The 15370-nt window shown below is 46.0% G+C and overlaps 1 protein-coding gene across 1 annotated transcript in view; it reads left to right on the plus strand.

Moving 5' to 3' along the window:
* Window positions 1–9989: 9989 nt before the first annotated feature.
* LOC146189694 (uncharacterized) overlaps window positions 9990–15370 on the plus strand; it is a 64655-nt gene continuing 59274 nt past the window's right edge. Inside the window, exons 1-2 of the mRNA XM_084605324.1 lie at window positions 9990–10005; window positions 11995–12327. Of these exons, the coding sequence (XP_084461450.1) occupies window positions 9990–10005; window positions 11995–12327 (349 nt within the window). The remainder of the gene's footprint in view (window positions 10006–11994; window positions 12328–15370) is intronic.

The following is a 15370-nucleotide window of genomic DNA, read 5'->3' on the forward strand; positions in this document are numbered from 1 at the left end:
GTAGGTTGGTTACCTTTTTTGATGTCCCCAATATGCAGCTGCGGTCTACAAACTTGGAGTGGTTTTGTTATTCTTGATCGAACATGGATGACTAAAACTGACGCTATTGCATTGAACTCAATGACATCCTGGTGACACATCAAACAAGTGCAGAAGTGAGCCGCTGAGCTTGCAATTAATATATTTGCTTGGGCTAAGTGGCTGAAACATCAGCAGTGCGCAATTAGAGGACAACGACGAAACATATAGATGATATAAACAAGCACTGAATACCGGTTGGTTTATTTGCAGAAGCAGGCGCCAGTCTAATTATGCAGCCACGAAGACAAGGAGAAAGGAAGGGAGAGAGGGGGGGGTGAAGACACAAGCGCTGTGTCCCCCTTGCGTTTGTGACAGTAGCACTTTTGTTTCATCAAGATGAGTATATACCAACTTGCTCAATTGTGTGCCGTATATGAGCACCACATGGTCAAGCGCGAGAACTCAAAATCTGAACGCCTATCCAGCGAAAGCAAGGAAACTGCAAATTTTAGAGAGGACGAGACGGTAAATAGGGCCATTTGGTACACGATAGGATAAATAAGTCACGTAATGGGTAATATCAGACGTGACACCGTTATCTTATAAATGAAATCAAGTACATATTTCAGTGGAAAACACCAAGCGATCTAGCCCTCAATGTGGGAAAGTTCGTGGTGGCTGATACATGCATAAGAACGGCGCTTTGGTGTTGCAGTATCACCAATATACAGTCATGCCAACTCGCCTAGTTCCCCATATTTCCACATGATAGTCCATGTTTTATTTTCAACTCTCCCTGTGCTTGCCGACCACAGATGGGATTTCCGTAGCCGGAGCTAAGAAATAATGAGATTGCAAACATTTCAGTGTACTATAAGTACCAGCTGCCAATTTCTTAACTGTATCACCACTGTGTGGAGTAAACGGTCGTACATCACACCGTGATAAAGCGGATAGGGAAAACATGATGAAAATGGCAAACACATTTTGCGAATATGAGTATTTTCGTCTTGTTCACCGCCTGGCTTCGGCACGGTTGTTGTTTAGGCATTGTTGTGATACTGTTGGAGAATTGGCCGGCTGTAGATGACATCTTTTCTGGCTTGTTCTTACACATGCGTCAGCTATGCTGCTGCACTTGCGCAATTTTTTTTTTGTTCTTTCATTTCTTTTTAAAGCACATACCCCGTCAACCCAGGACATCTACTTTAGCGGTGTCAATGAAAAGCGAATAAAAGAGAGAAACTAAGAATCAACATATCTCGTTTCCCGTTCGTAACTGCCTCGAAAATCTATTCATAAAAGTGTTATTGTACGAACTCGCATACCGACCTGTGCCTACCAGCCGGGGTGGCGCAGTGGTTACGGTGCATTAACTACTGTTCCCAAGGATGCGGGATCGCATCGCTGCCTTGGCGGCCGCTTTTTGATGCAGGCGAAAAGCTATAGGCGCCCGTGTGCTGTGCGATGTCAGTGTACGTTAAAGATCCCCAGGTGGTCGAAATTTTCATAGTCCTGTACTACGGCGTCTCTCATAGCCTGAGTCGCTTTGGGACGTTAAACCTCACAAACCAAACCAGACCTGCGCCTAGTCATAATACTTGTACCTAAATTTCACTACTTACTCATGCAAGGCCTGCTATCCAGGCCTTGCTCAGGCAGACATGACCATGAGCATGATCATTAGGTGGAGTAAGCAAAGAAACGATAAATATTTGCATGATTTTCGTCAAAATTAAGGCAGAGATGTCAGCAGCCGTCAGAACATATAAAGGTAAATAAGACCGTATAAAGGTGCGCGAAGACGTGTACCGTCTTCTCGGTTCATTTTTTCTTTACGTTCTTCAACGACCACGTCCACTCCTGGCCAGGGCTTCTGGTCTTTACGACAAGCACCGCCCTGTCCAGGCAGTGGCTCGGACCGATTAGGAGATTAGGAGTTTCTATTCATTCTGATTCTCAAACATCTCGCTTTGTCGTGCCTGGCCTCCTCTTCTCTCCGGGGCAGCGCCCACCGCGCAAGAATTACCGACCTTGGCCGTCATTGAGGTCACCACACCGCCGCGGACATGCTCCCGAGCCGGTCGAGCTGCAGTCGGCGGCAGAGCACAGTGCCGCTACGAAAATGGCGTGGCCGTCGCTCGTGAGAACTTTAAGTGGCACGGCCTGTGTCAGGAAGGAAGGCTGGAGTTTTCTCGAGTACCGTGGCTCCTGTGCGTTGAGAGAAGGTAAATGTGGGCGCTTCGTACCTGGAAAAGGGCGCCACCAAAATAGAACATATTTTTAATATTAATTACTTGCCCGTATTTTTACCATTACACTGGGGAGGAAGGAGCTAGCATATACAGTCATGGATAGAAGCATCCTACTGAACAGACAAAAACAGAGGGAAAGGTATATAGTGCACACGCCTGAACATGAGCACGCCTGAACATGAGCACGCCTGAACATGCGCACGCCTGAACATGAGCAGGGTATTGCGAAATTGCTGCGAACTTTTCATGGACTTAACTGTGAACTATCTGCGAAAATATGTTTTACGCTCTTCATCTTTGCACTTGGACAGTCACACTTTACGGCTATAGTAGGCATACAATGAGGGGCGGAAATGCACTCCTCGTTTTTAATTAGGAACAAGTTAAAATAAAACTGTCTAAATCGTAGTTTTTTTCTCTTGCCTCCAGCGACACCTGTAAACAATTCTTCTTTACAACAGTTGTAGCAGATTCTATGTCGTATGCGCAAAATTTTCACAGACGCTCTGTAATAGTGCATCAAATGTTATTGCTACCTTGCACTCAGTGTCGGTTAATTAGACAGAAAACAAACTATTAATAAGAACGGCGATTTTGGCCGGCATTTGAAACGCGCTCGCGTTCAACTTCCTCTTGCAAAAGGTGTTATGGGTGCGAAGGGCTGCAGAATAAAACGTATCTTAATTAATGAAGTCAATAGAGATCAAATGCCAGTGTCAGTTTTAAAGGTAACGACAAATTCCAGTGTCGTGCAGATTAATAAGACAAAAACCTCAATGCACGGCGAATATTCAGCAAGGGGGAAGGCACTGATGTTTTACCTAGTTGGTTTAATGTCCTCCAGCAACGCTCATAAGAAGTGTTTGGTGCGTGCGGATGCCTTGTACGAGGTGCATGAATACTGCTACCTAGTTCAGTTTAGTTCAGTCGTTCAGCCGTGTCCGACTCTTCGGGACCCTATGCACGCCACGCTTTCCGGTCTCTCACTATCTTCCTAACATCCCATAACTTCATCTGCAGTGCCTCGAGGATGCCATCTAACCATCGCGTTCGCTGCCTACCCCTTCTCCGGCGACCCTCAACCTCTCCCAGCATCAAATCTTTCTCCAGCGACTCCTCTCTTCTCATCAGATGACCAAAGTAGCTGAGCTTTAACTTTAGAATTTGACCCTCCAATGAGCAGTCAGGGTTTATGGTCGACAATATCGACTAATTTGATCTTCTGACAGTCCAAGGAACTCTCAAGAGTCTTCGCCAGCACCACAATTCAAACGCGTCAATTCTTCGGCGGTCAGCCTTCTTCACAGTCCAACTCTCGCACCGATACATCACAACTGTAAAGACAATAGCACGAGTTATACGGATCTTGGTTGGCATACTAATGTCTCTTCTCTTTACTAGGCGGTCAAGGCTAACCATTGCTACCTAACAGATGTACAATTGTTGGTTTTACTCGCTCAAAACACCCAATAAAGACTCTGAGCACTCGATCCACAATGGCAAGGTAAAAGTGTGAGTAACAGTTAATCAAAGACAACGGGATGGCATGCGGATGTCGAAGTCCCTATCTGTGTCTTTCTGATTGCCACGGATGTAATCATAGTGAGTTTTCCAACAGATATTTAAAGCTGTTTTTGGCTATCAGTTTTTCATCAGGATCAGTAGCACTTGCGAGCGGGCTAGTTGGCTATACGACTCCGACGACCTCTGGCGCTGTAAGGTTATACACAAACACAACACACACAAAAGAGAATTAAACCAAGATGTTCACACCGACGATGCGCTCGCTACCAACTGCCAGTTATTTGTGGTACGAAGAAGAAGAATGCATCACAAAAAACGTAGGGTTACAATAAGAAGAAGAATTAAACAAAAGATTCAGAAAAAATGTGAAGAAATTCAGTAGGAAAAAATTAAATGAAAATAAAACGAAAATAATGACAAATTGCGTCTAACTTTTTGTCACATTGTCCGAACGAAGCGGTATCACCTCCTTCCTGTTGAGCGCCACCGACGGAACACTCACGCATTCCCCTTCTTCCCCCGAAATCATCTTGAATGCTTCGATAATCTGTCTTTTTAAATTGTATTTTAAAACCAAGATGCTGGCAGGCGCGAAAGACAGTTTTAAAAGACAGACAGGTTGTCTTTAATTCTTCAGAATGAAAGCGCGAGTTCTTACAAATAAAGCACCAGTTGTCATTGCATTACTCTTTACGTCTTTGAATATTGATATTCTATTCCTTTTTAACTGCTGTAGTGTTCCGAAGCATGTATCAACTAATCTAGCTCTTCTCCCATACCCGCTTCTATTGAGATCAATTGCTATAGTGGCGTGGCCGAGACGGTTCCTCGTGATGATTTATCGAATAGGTTGCCAAGACTGTTTACACACCTGCGAGTTTTTTTTTTTTCTCTTTGAATTTCTTTCGCGTGAACGAATTATTAATGAACTGCCTGTATGAACGCCAGTAGAGACACGCCTGATAACGGGAGTGTTTATCACCTGTTCCTATATGCAACGTTCGGGGCTAGCTTCAGGCTGTCTCCTCGAGACCTATTATTCGTAGGCACACCAAAAATTTTGCACCCTGAAATTGGCTTTGGCACTCAAGTCCGACGACGAGAGCTCACAGCTTTTAACTCACTTCATTTGTGCATGTCACTCGCTGTCTTATCCCAAGTAGCTGGAGAGGAATAGTCAAGGGGAGGGATGAGAATAGGGTGGGTAAGATATGAGGGGTAGGGGGAGAGTCGCTTCATTAAGGTGGCTGCAACTGAAGGGAAAGAGGTCTAAATCAATATCAGGGGAGGAATCATTGTGTCACGCAGGAAGTCACTTGATTGTTGCTGATGATGACATTTTTCAGCAGTCAGGGATTTACGACACCAACATAGTCATATGGCTGTTGCATAATTAGCGCACGGACATTCAAGCTAAGATATTGAGAAGCCGCTGATAATCTTAGCCGGATATCGGTAGTCTCGAGGAACTTCGCGATACATTAATTATTGTCTATGAACTTGGGCGCATTGCTTCGTAAACACAGATACAGTTACAACGGCGCCATGCAGTACCCATGTACCAGACAGTCATCGGCGTAGATGCTTCGAAGGCCTGCATCTTTGGGTGTTTCTGCGTGACTCACCTTGAACCTTGACAGAGGTTCAAATGTGAAGAGGCAATGCTTAATCACGTGTGCGCTGACCGCGCAACAGTTTTCGTGCATAACAGTGAACTAAATGGAAGGAGGATTACACACTTCCCTCCTCTGTTAAAGTACAAGTAAGAAAATCCACCTGACAGACTGTTGGAAATTCGAGCAATTTCGGGCATGTGGCCCGTATACGCGCCTGTCTAAGCTGCTCACTATAAAGTGACACAAACATGTAATGAACGAATAACTAATCTAGACATTCGCACTTTATGCCACCTAGACGGCATTTGTGCAATATTAAGGGTAAATATGGGTCCGATGGCTCAGTCAGAAACGCGCCATTCTGCTAATGGAGAAGGCGATGATCCGGCTCCTGCCTTGACTGTGCTTGTAGGTTTCCATTACTTTCTTTGTTTTATTGCCTCATTACAAGTGACAGAAATCGAAACTCGAAAGTTTGTTCAGGTCTAGGTTAAACCGGGGTGACTTCGCCAGTGCAACAAGGGAATACAATGGTTGGCAGAAGAGAAGCTGCACGCGCACATATATTTGATGTCATAGTAGCTCCTTCAATGGTTCCCTCGAGTGGGGACTATTCTGTTTTGGCAACAAAGTGTCGGCAAAAGAAAAAAGAAGAAAACCCCAGAGCCTGTTGCGTGGAACCATGCATTCAAACGCCCGCTGTGCAAGGTAGACGGCAAGTGTCACGTGGTTTTCTTGGACCACAACCAACATACGCTTGCGCTGCTTGCCACACAGCGTTTATAGTATGGTGTACGTGTCACATATCTCTGCAACACTGGTAATAAACAAAGTGATACAGCTTGTCCGGAAGTGCGTGAAGTATTTCCAGTGAGATTCCGGCTCTGTGCGCTTGTCTTGGACAAACTTGGTCACCGTGCGATCAATCCACCATTGAGAGCATGCAGCCCGTCCATCAATCAACGTAATAACATGCAAAAAGGATAATAGGACAGCTCCATTGAAATTTTGTTTTCCGTAAACATTGATTCTCTGTCTCTTCCTGGTTACGTTAACGTTTGCCTGGGAGCTAAAGACACATTTATGGTGGAAGAGAATTTAATTCTTGACACTCGATTCTTAGCTGTGATCTGTACACCAATATGGACTCCGTGATGACTGTTCTAAAGTGAATTCGGGTTTAGTGTGGACTCTGGGATCTACACCGAAAATTCAGTGTCGACTCACACACTTTCCTTTCGAATTACGAAATATGCCATTGCTGGCGACATTTGTGTTTTGTTTTCTTGGTATTTTTTTATGTGGTTTGGTTTATGTGGGAGGGATTTATTTGTTATTCGAAGGCCGTAGGGTCCAGACGCAGACCAGCTTCAGTTTGTCTTCCTTGTCCTTCGAGGTTTGCTGCAGATACCCCTGCAGCGATGGAATTAGTGTAATGGGGAAAGTAGCATCGTTGGAAAGTAGTGGGTTCGTTTCGTCATCGGACAACCATAAGTCCGCCATAAAGCATATGGGCTCTCACGACAGAAGCCCATATGTGACCCTTTTTGGTCATGACCCTTTCCCCAAGCATTTCACCCCAAAAGAACCGAGCACAAGGCCGAGAAAATTCGATAACCTATGGGTGCCGGGTGGCGCCAGGGATCGAACCTGGTACCTTCCGAAAGCAAGGCGGATGCTCTACTACAATTGCACCGCTGATGGGTGTCAGTCACCCGATAACTGATCCAGGGTTCTGCTGGATAATATGAAGACGTAAGCCCCCGCGAAAGGAAAACAAGTTTTTAAGAATATGATAGGAGTGTCATACATTCAGTTCTGAATCTTAACAACTTTAAACAATGAACATAATTCCTGCCTCTCTGTACGCGTCACTAGACAGCCTGCTTTTTCAGCAGTCGGTCAGAGGTTAGAATGTGAAGGAACTAGCTTTTTTCAAAAACGTAACGAGGGCTTCAAGGCAGCCGAAGGCCTGGATTACACTTCGTCCCAATAATAAAATGGAATATAGCAGCCATACCTATCGCACGTGGAGAGGGAACATGACTGTCAAGAAATAATAAACACGAGAAGGCAACCTCCCTTCGCGCATAGTATACGAGATGCGTCTGAAAAGTAAACCAAACCTCTCAATGAAACTCTCAGAAAAGTCTGATGGCTTCGTTTGAGCTCATGTGGAATGATACTAAGTATTGGCCTGCTGCCATCCTTCAGCTGCTTTTTACCACTCTAGTTCACAAGCCCAAATGTAATCGTTGTCATGTATCTAGATATCACAAGAGGTTGTCATTAGGAAGCTACTCTTGTTTTCAGATAGAAACATATACGCTTCGTGATGCACATATTAGTCCTCCGGCTGACACCAGAAGTCAACCATCACCAAAATTTTATGTAACGCTACTTTGGCGAATATATTTGTTTGTTTTCTTATTTTTTTTTTTTCACACCCCAACGCTATGGCTTGAGCTTATTTGTTGAATTGTGTGATTCGCACAATAAGAATTATAGGTCATTTATATATGTATTCTGGAAGCATAGAAATAAGGCGATGTAATAATGATCCTTTGGCAAAGATGATATAAATTCTTAGTGGAGATCTCTCGCTTTCAGCGTGGTCTCAGTGATATTCATCGGGGTCTAAATAATAACGGCGATCCACATACGGACTGAACTATTATTAGCACCCTTCTTTCATTACAGGAGCTTTCTCTAGCTGATGCCTTTTTTGTGGAAAATTACCGCATGCAGCGAAAAAAAAAAAAATAAAGAGGACGACGGATGAAGTCGAAACAATTGCGAGCAATGAAATTTCATACATATCGACATATCGATTGCGATGTTTTAAGGCTTTTATCCTGCACGATCCAAACTAATCCTTTACGCATCGCAAATAGGCCAGTTCTACGCCTGAGATGACAATAAAAGCTGTGCTGAACCAGCTTTCCCCGGGTCTGGAGGTCACTTCCGATTCCAACGACATCCCGTGTGACCCGTTGTTTGCTTTCCTTAATGTCACTAGAGTTCTCTAGGTCTGTGAAGCTATTCGTCTGTTCACATATTTGCCTATTCGCCAACACACTGGCGTTAAAACCGCGCAGGGCGCACAACCAATACATTTTTGCTGAATAAACCTCTTCAATTCCGTGTTCCGCTTTGCGGCGTCACTTCCGGCTGCCAGCAGACTCCCGTCCTGAACGAAGCGGGAGACCTCAGAACCTGTCAACCAGGAAAAATTTCCGCTGTGTCATTACGCATATCCGATCGTTACATCGTGCTGCCCTTTGTAACTCCGTCCGACCGTGCAGAGCCCCGAACAGACACAGCACCTTATATCGAGAGAATATATGACATACGTAGAAAACCAAAGTTCAAAACGGTGAGCCACGATTAGGCCCAAGACACTGGGCCGATTAAGCTGCACCCCTGGATACACAAGGCCGCTACCGTAGTGTTAGAATAGCTTACCACGCTGGTTACTCAGGTCACGATATCCGTGCATGCTTCAAGTTAGTGCAGCGATTTTCCCTCGATCCGCGTGTGTTTGTTCTGGGTGAAAGCGACTCGGTGCAACTCTGTTCCTCGCGTGCATATACTCAAGGAAAGTGGCGCTTTCTTTAAGACCCGGCTCGTTGCATTCCTCCATCGCTTTCGTATACGTCCCTGTACGCGTGCTCATGCGTGGCACGAGATAGCGCGCGTACGCGCTAAAACTCTTGACGTCCCGTACGGGCAAAATGGATAAGGTTGAGTCGGAATAGGAGAGGATGACTGGGGGAAGGCGTGCGAGCTGTGGGTTAGGAGATGGGCAGTTGACGTGCACAAGGCGCCTGCCCTGCTGCTGCTACAGGTCCGCAGCCGTGGGCCAGTAGAGTACCGAAGAAGAGTGTTTTGTGCGCGGCGCGCGCGTAGGCGCGTGCAGGCGCGTTTTGCTCGCGCACACAGGTCCTGTCGTGCGCGAAGGCGCGCGAGTCACGCTAGGGTGAACGCTGCGTCCGCGGTAGCTTTCGCGTACGTGCGAGCATCGCGAGCACCTCCACCCTCCTTCTCTCTTTCGCCCCACCTCTTTCCCCGAGGAGTAAGTACTATGCCGGGCGGCGTGCGGCTTTTATTCGTGGCAGGAGTTCCTCGTCTGCGAAAAACTGCCGAACTGTGCCCCCACGAAGGTTCCCTTCGTGAGCAGCCGGGTGGAATAGAAGCAGAACGAGCGCTCCGTTCAGTTTATTTTCCTGGTCGATTCTGTTTGGCCTCTGCTAAACGAAACAAAACAACAAAAAGACGGCAGCTGGTATTCGTTGAGGAATGTATAACCTAGTGGGACTGGGGAGGCTTCGATTTCGTCCGCATTTTCTATCTTTCTGGTATTGTTTGGCTTGCGATGTTTCTTTCATTTTAAATTGCTTACCGCCTTGGTTGTTTGGCAAAAGATCTCGCTAACATTTCTTGCCCGTTAAAGAACTCCAGATGGCCGAAATTTCTGGAGTCCTCCACTAAGCCGTCTCTTACAGTCTGAGTTGAGTTGGGACATTAAGCCTTATTAACCTAACAAAACCAAACCACTTCTTCGCACGGGGGCATGGACCCCGTACTCGGTGCGAAGAACAGCATTCCACCTTCGTTGAAGGCATAAGAGCTGCTGAAGCCGACCAGGGTGGCTCAGACACTGCTGTGTTAACTGAACCTGAAGACTTGACTTCGTCACATGTGCGTCTCGGTTAATCTGTAGTCCTGTGTCACAGCGTTCTATATCGCTCTACTTTTGTCAATACAACGCTGGGCACCAAAAAAACAACAACAAAAAAACATGAAGCGTCGTTACCACCAGGCCGTATGATGATGGCCACAAAGAAGAGCGTTTCTTTCTTATCTTTCTTTTGTGGGGTTTAACGTCCCAAAGCGACTCAGGCTATGAGAGACGCCGTAGTGGAGAACTCTGGAAATTTCAACCACCTGGGGTTCTTTAACGTGCACAGACATCGCACAGCACACGGGCGCCTTTGGGAACAGTAGTCGAGCGCCGTGACCGCAGCGCGACTCCGGCGGGGTACAAAGAAAAGCGACTTACTGCCGCGAGAATTTCACACTCGATACCAGCTTTGTTGAATGTATAGGTGGTCCCAGGTATTCATGACACGTAGCGAAACGAAAAAAAAAAAATTACAAGGGTTCAACGCTGCTGAACCAAATATTGAGCGAAAGAATAGCTGCGGGTGACTTAGCGTGCTTCTTTTTTTCTTCTTCCTCAGCCCACATATAAGCGGCCCCGCTTTAACCAACCCATATGAACGTGCCTTAGTGGCCTATAGGGGTAACGCGAATACCAGGGTCCTAGCAGGCTGAGTCTGACATAACCGTCCCATGTGAAACGAGAGACCCAAGTTGGCAGCTCCTGCTAGCCCGTGTGTCACGTGGGGTGTGACGTCACAGCTTCACGTGGGTAAGACGTAACTGCGGCCGGGTCACGCGAAGGCTTGAGAGTGCGATTAGTATTGCTTTCGCAATAAAACAACTGATTTGCATATTTCATCAAATGCGAAGTAGGGGCGATAGCACTGCTTAACCCTGTCACACTTTTCTATAGATTTTAAATTTACACTCTGTTATGGTGTGAGGAGAGTGCAAGGCATTAAGCGAAGCGGGTGCTCTAGTGTTTCGGCATCATCACATCTACAACTGGGACAGAAGGTCCCCAGGGCGATGAAAGGTAACCGAAGAGCAACCTTAAGGCGCAGAGGTGAGCACAAATGCACAAGTTTATTCACGATGTGGCGAGTGGCACGGAGCCAAACTCGAGCACCGCGCGTACTCGTCTGTTGTGCGTGAAGACCGAAGAGTGACAGAGGCGAAGGGGGAAAGGACGTTGAGGGCACGTGAGCGACACGTGACCTGAGCGACGTGAGCGAAGGGGCAAAGGTGTTCGTTCAAACTCCAAGGGAGTGAAAAATCAACCCCCAAGGTGGAGTTGATTTGTAACAGAGGTGTGCAACTAGTCATTATCATCCACCCGAGCGCAGCCATAGAGCTGCAAAATAAACCTATCCGGCTTTAGTAGGAACTTTTTAGTTGAAGAAAAAAAAATAGTTCTGGTCCGGAGACCGCTCCCAGGATCAACGGGGCAGTCACTCCACCATGCATGTGTGAATGAATCATTGCTTACTACAAATCTCTTCCTCTCGGGGGATTCCCCTAAACATTAGACCAATTCATACTGTGTTTCTAGCAAATATTTACTCTCAATTTACGCAAAGTTAGAGAAGGCCACAAATTCTTGATTTTTAATTATTTATTGCAAACATACGCTACTTTTAATTACCGCTGGAATAGCACGACAAAGGTCTTTACCCAGTGGCCTTACTTAGTGACGTCCCTAAATTGCGACGTCACTGAGCTTATTCCGATGACACAGCCATTCCGGCTTTCTCCCATACTATTACTATCACCAGTTTACTACTGATACCAGAAGACGCCAAACTTCAGAGTAACTATTAAGGGTGGCAAAAAAGATACCTAAACTTGCTCGATGTGTCTTTCTCAAGGCTGTGGAATGACCATCCCACTATCTTTTCCTTCCTCTTTCGCAGACCGGGCGTTCCTGGGCGGGCGACCACAGCCCAGCCGGCACCCGTCTCACCACCTGCATCACCACCAGCACTTGGCGCCCCACCACCTGGCGCCGGCACACCACGCGCACCCGGCTCACCCGTCGCACCACCCGCAGCAGGCGAGCTGCTCGTCGAGCGGGGGCTCCGGCTCGAGCAGCGTGCACAGCGCCGCTTACCGACCGCAAGCGCCCCTAGTCAAGGGCGGACCCGGCGGAGCAGGAAGCAGCGCAGCTTGTGCTCGAGCGCGAAGGCGGAGGATGAAGTGCCTCATTTCTCTGGGACTTATACTGCCCGCGCTCGCCGGCGTCATCGGTGAGTCCAAATATGTATCACGCGTCGAAGCCAGAAAGGGCTAATAGTGCTACAGTGGACAGTTAGTCCCGTGGGCACTAACTGCACCGCCACAGCCACGATCCTTCAAAACTCTAGCATTGTTCCATCAGGTACCAGCTGCAAGGTACATTAGTCCCAGCTTCCTCACGGACTAACCATTTTTTTGCACCGTGTAACTTGTTCGTTTAGTCCCGTTTTGTGGCCCTATAGTCTAACCTTATTTATTTCTCAAATAAGGCACGCGCCTATCTCTCGCTGTTGTAGAAGAACTTGTTATGTCGCCTGTGGCTTCTTGTGGACGTGTCTTCGTGGTCTGTACTTCATTTGTGGTGGTGAACAATACAAACTGGGCCAGCTGCTAACATGTGCGAAAAATGCATTGAGCTCTTCTACCGACCTTTGCCGAGCAACTGTGCAGACCACTCTAAGCCCACTGGATACCCGACGATTCATTGCTTCGAACATCCTGCAACCTTGGATTCCAGGACAAATCTGCCACCTGTGGAGAAACTCGCGCGACTTATGCCTTTTCAGGTTCACAAGCTTTAGAGACCGATAAGAGTATTTATGTAAATGCAATATTCTTGAGGCGACTGTCCCTAAACGAGGAATGGCACGCACCCATCTTGAAGGATTAACAAGACATGGGCGGACAAGTTATGCTCAAGGCTGTCATGTAATGTACCTGTCGCGAGTGAGCTATTTCCTTTTTCTCTTTTCTCTTCTCCTCTGTTCGTTTTTTTCTCCTCTGCTGTACGCAAACCAAGGTAAATCGTAAATAAACCAGCTTATAATCGCTGCCTCTGCCTGAGATAATGAGTGAATCTACATTTAAGTGTTTGCAGTATATGCCCATCTTGTTAGAGCCAGCACAGTGCTCGACATGGTTTCACGAACTAAAATGACCTGGAACAAGGCATGCTGGCAGTGCAAGCATGCATGCCTCTTTATCGAGGTTCTGTTTCTTTTTAGAACCATTTCTTGATGGTAAAATCGCGTAGCAGTTAACCTACCATAGCAGCCAGACTTTTCAAACGTGGTACAAAGTTTTGTGACTTTGCGAAGGCTGGGAGTGCAGTGACCCCGGAGAAGTGATGCTATGTGTTGATGGCTTTGAAATGTTGCTATTCTAGTTATATAGCCGAAGCTTCTATAGTTCCAATCAGCCGCTATCAGCAGAATGCACAATGACATTTGGAATGACCACCAGTTCGTGTTTCGTTTGCCAAATAAAGGTTATTAGGTAGCCAATGCGAATTTCTTGGAAGCTGCCAAAGCAGAAAAGTCTGTCACGGGATGCTAATCGTGTGTTTGTGGAACCGACACCTAGGTTGAATAAGAAAATACAGCGATGCCCTGTGCTGCGCTGCAATACGACACTGCAACAATGTTCTTGAAGTTTGTTGGAGCCATTTTACTGAGGGCGCACGATGGCGCCAACACTGCCCGCACGACTAGATTTCGCAGCTGATAGGGAAAAGAAGTCACATAGAGTTTTCAGGTCGCTCCTGTTTATTCTATTGCGCTAGAGCTGCAACTGTTTACGCTCACCTATCTGCACAACGAAAGGGAACAGTCTGTTCTTGCACTAGAATTAATTCTGTTGTTACTTCTTTCTTCTTTTACTTGTTCAATCATTACTCTGCTTAGCGCGAATATGCTGCAGCAAGCGAAACAAAATGGTTAAAAGACATTTTAACTGACACAGTACACTCGCTGACCGAATCTGTTACCGAACAGAGCGAACGAAAAATTGGCTAAATTAGGCAAATGACTTGTTAAACAATCGGATTTAAACAACGCTGGCGCTTCCTGCGCTCTCCCTCCAGCGTGTGCACGGTCTTCGTCCGAAACGGTAGCTCCAGAAATTCAAGCCCCCTTATTCGGATGTAACCAAGCTTAATTCACCTTATTATAGCGTTGCCCGTCTTATTATAACAAAATTCAGCGTAATCCGCCTTAACTCACTATTTCTCCACCATAATGACCACATTACAGCTTAATCTGGTGTATAATTCACTCCTAAGTTTATCAGAATCCATCTCTAATCTAAAGTAGCCAACCGTAACTCAATTTAATTTTCTTTATTTCATCATAATCCGTCCTGATATTACTCAATTCATCTATAGTCTACTTTCAACCCAGGGCAACCCCACAGGTTCCGCATATAATTGACTCTCTTCCAACTTAGTTCAACTTAAAACGCTTTCTAATAACCAGATTTCCATCCTTAACCTAAGGCAATCCACCACAATTCGACTTCATCCACTTAAATTAACTTTACTACAGCCTAATGCACTCTTAATCCACCACAATCTACAATGTGTGACGCGTCGTGAGCCAAGGTTTTTCATTTTGATCGGTGGCCTGGAACGGACTTCGGCCACGCAACGACGTGGTATATGCTCTGTATAACGGCTTACGCCGTAAAAATATAGCATTACGTTCTCTTACGGTATTGCAAGTTCTTAAGACAACGTTTAATCAGTACGAGAGGAGACATTGGGGTATACTGTTACCTTGTCCTTCAATTAGAGGAAAATTTCCTTCAATAGACTATAGAACTTTCCAACCTATTTCAATTTTATGTTGGTATAACCAAGGGTTCTCAAGCACTGAAGTGACAAACCTTGCTTTTTCTTCAAAATATTGTTTTCAAGCTTACTGCTCAGCACTGATTAAGCGTATGTTTAATAATTAAGCTGCTTATAAGCCAGGAGTGGCAAGTCTCAGGTTTCCCTCTACAACGTTTAAGATCCTGGCAGCCTCTGCAGTCACACTATCAGCATGAACACTGCAGTAACAATGGCTGGAAATGCCAGAGTCACATGTCTGAGTCACATGAGTTTTGTCTAAACATATCGTTCCTGATGGCGCACTAGGAGATTCCCTTAATTTTAGGCAACTTCAGCATTGACCTAAGTAGAAACGTTGTCTTAGGAATTGCAACTCAGAAATGAACGTATTTAGACAAAAGAAAAACTGCGATTTTCGATCATGCATATAAAGAAATCATTGGCTG

This window comes from Amblyomma maculatum, chromosome 5 (genome assembly GCF_055883805.1).
Source record: "Amblyomma maculatum isolate TAMU_Amacu chromosome 5, ASM5588380v1, whole genome shotgun sequence".
NCBI lineage: Eukaryota > Metazoa > Arthropoda > Arachnida > Ixodida > Ixodidae > Amblyomma > Amblyomma maculatum.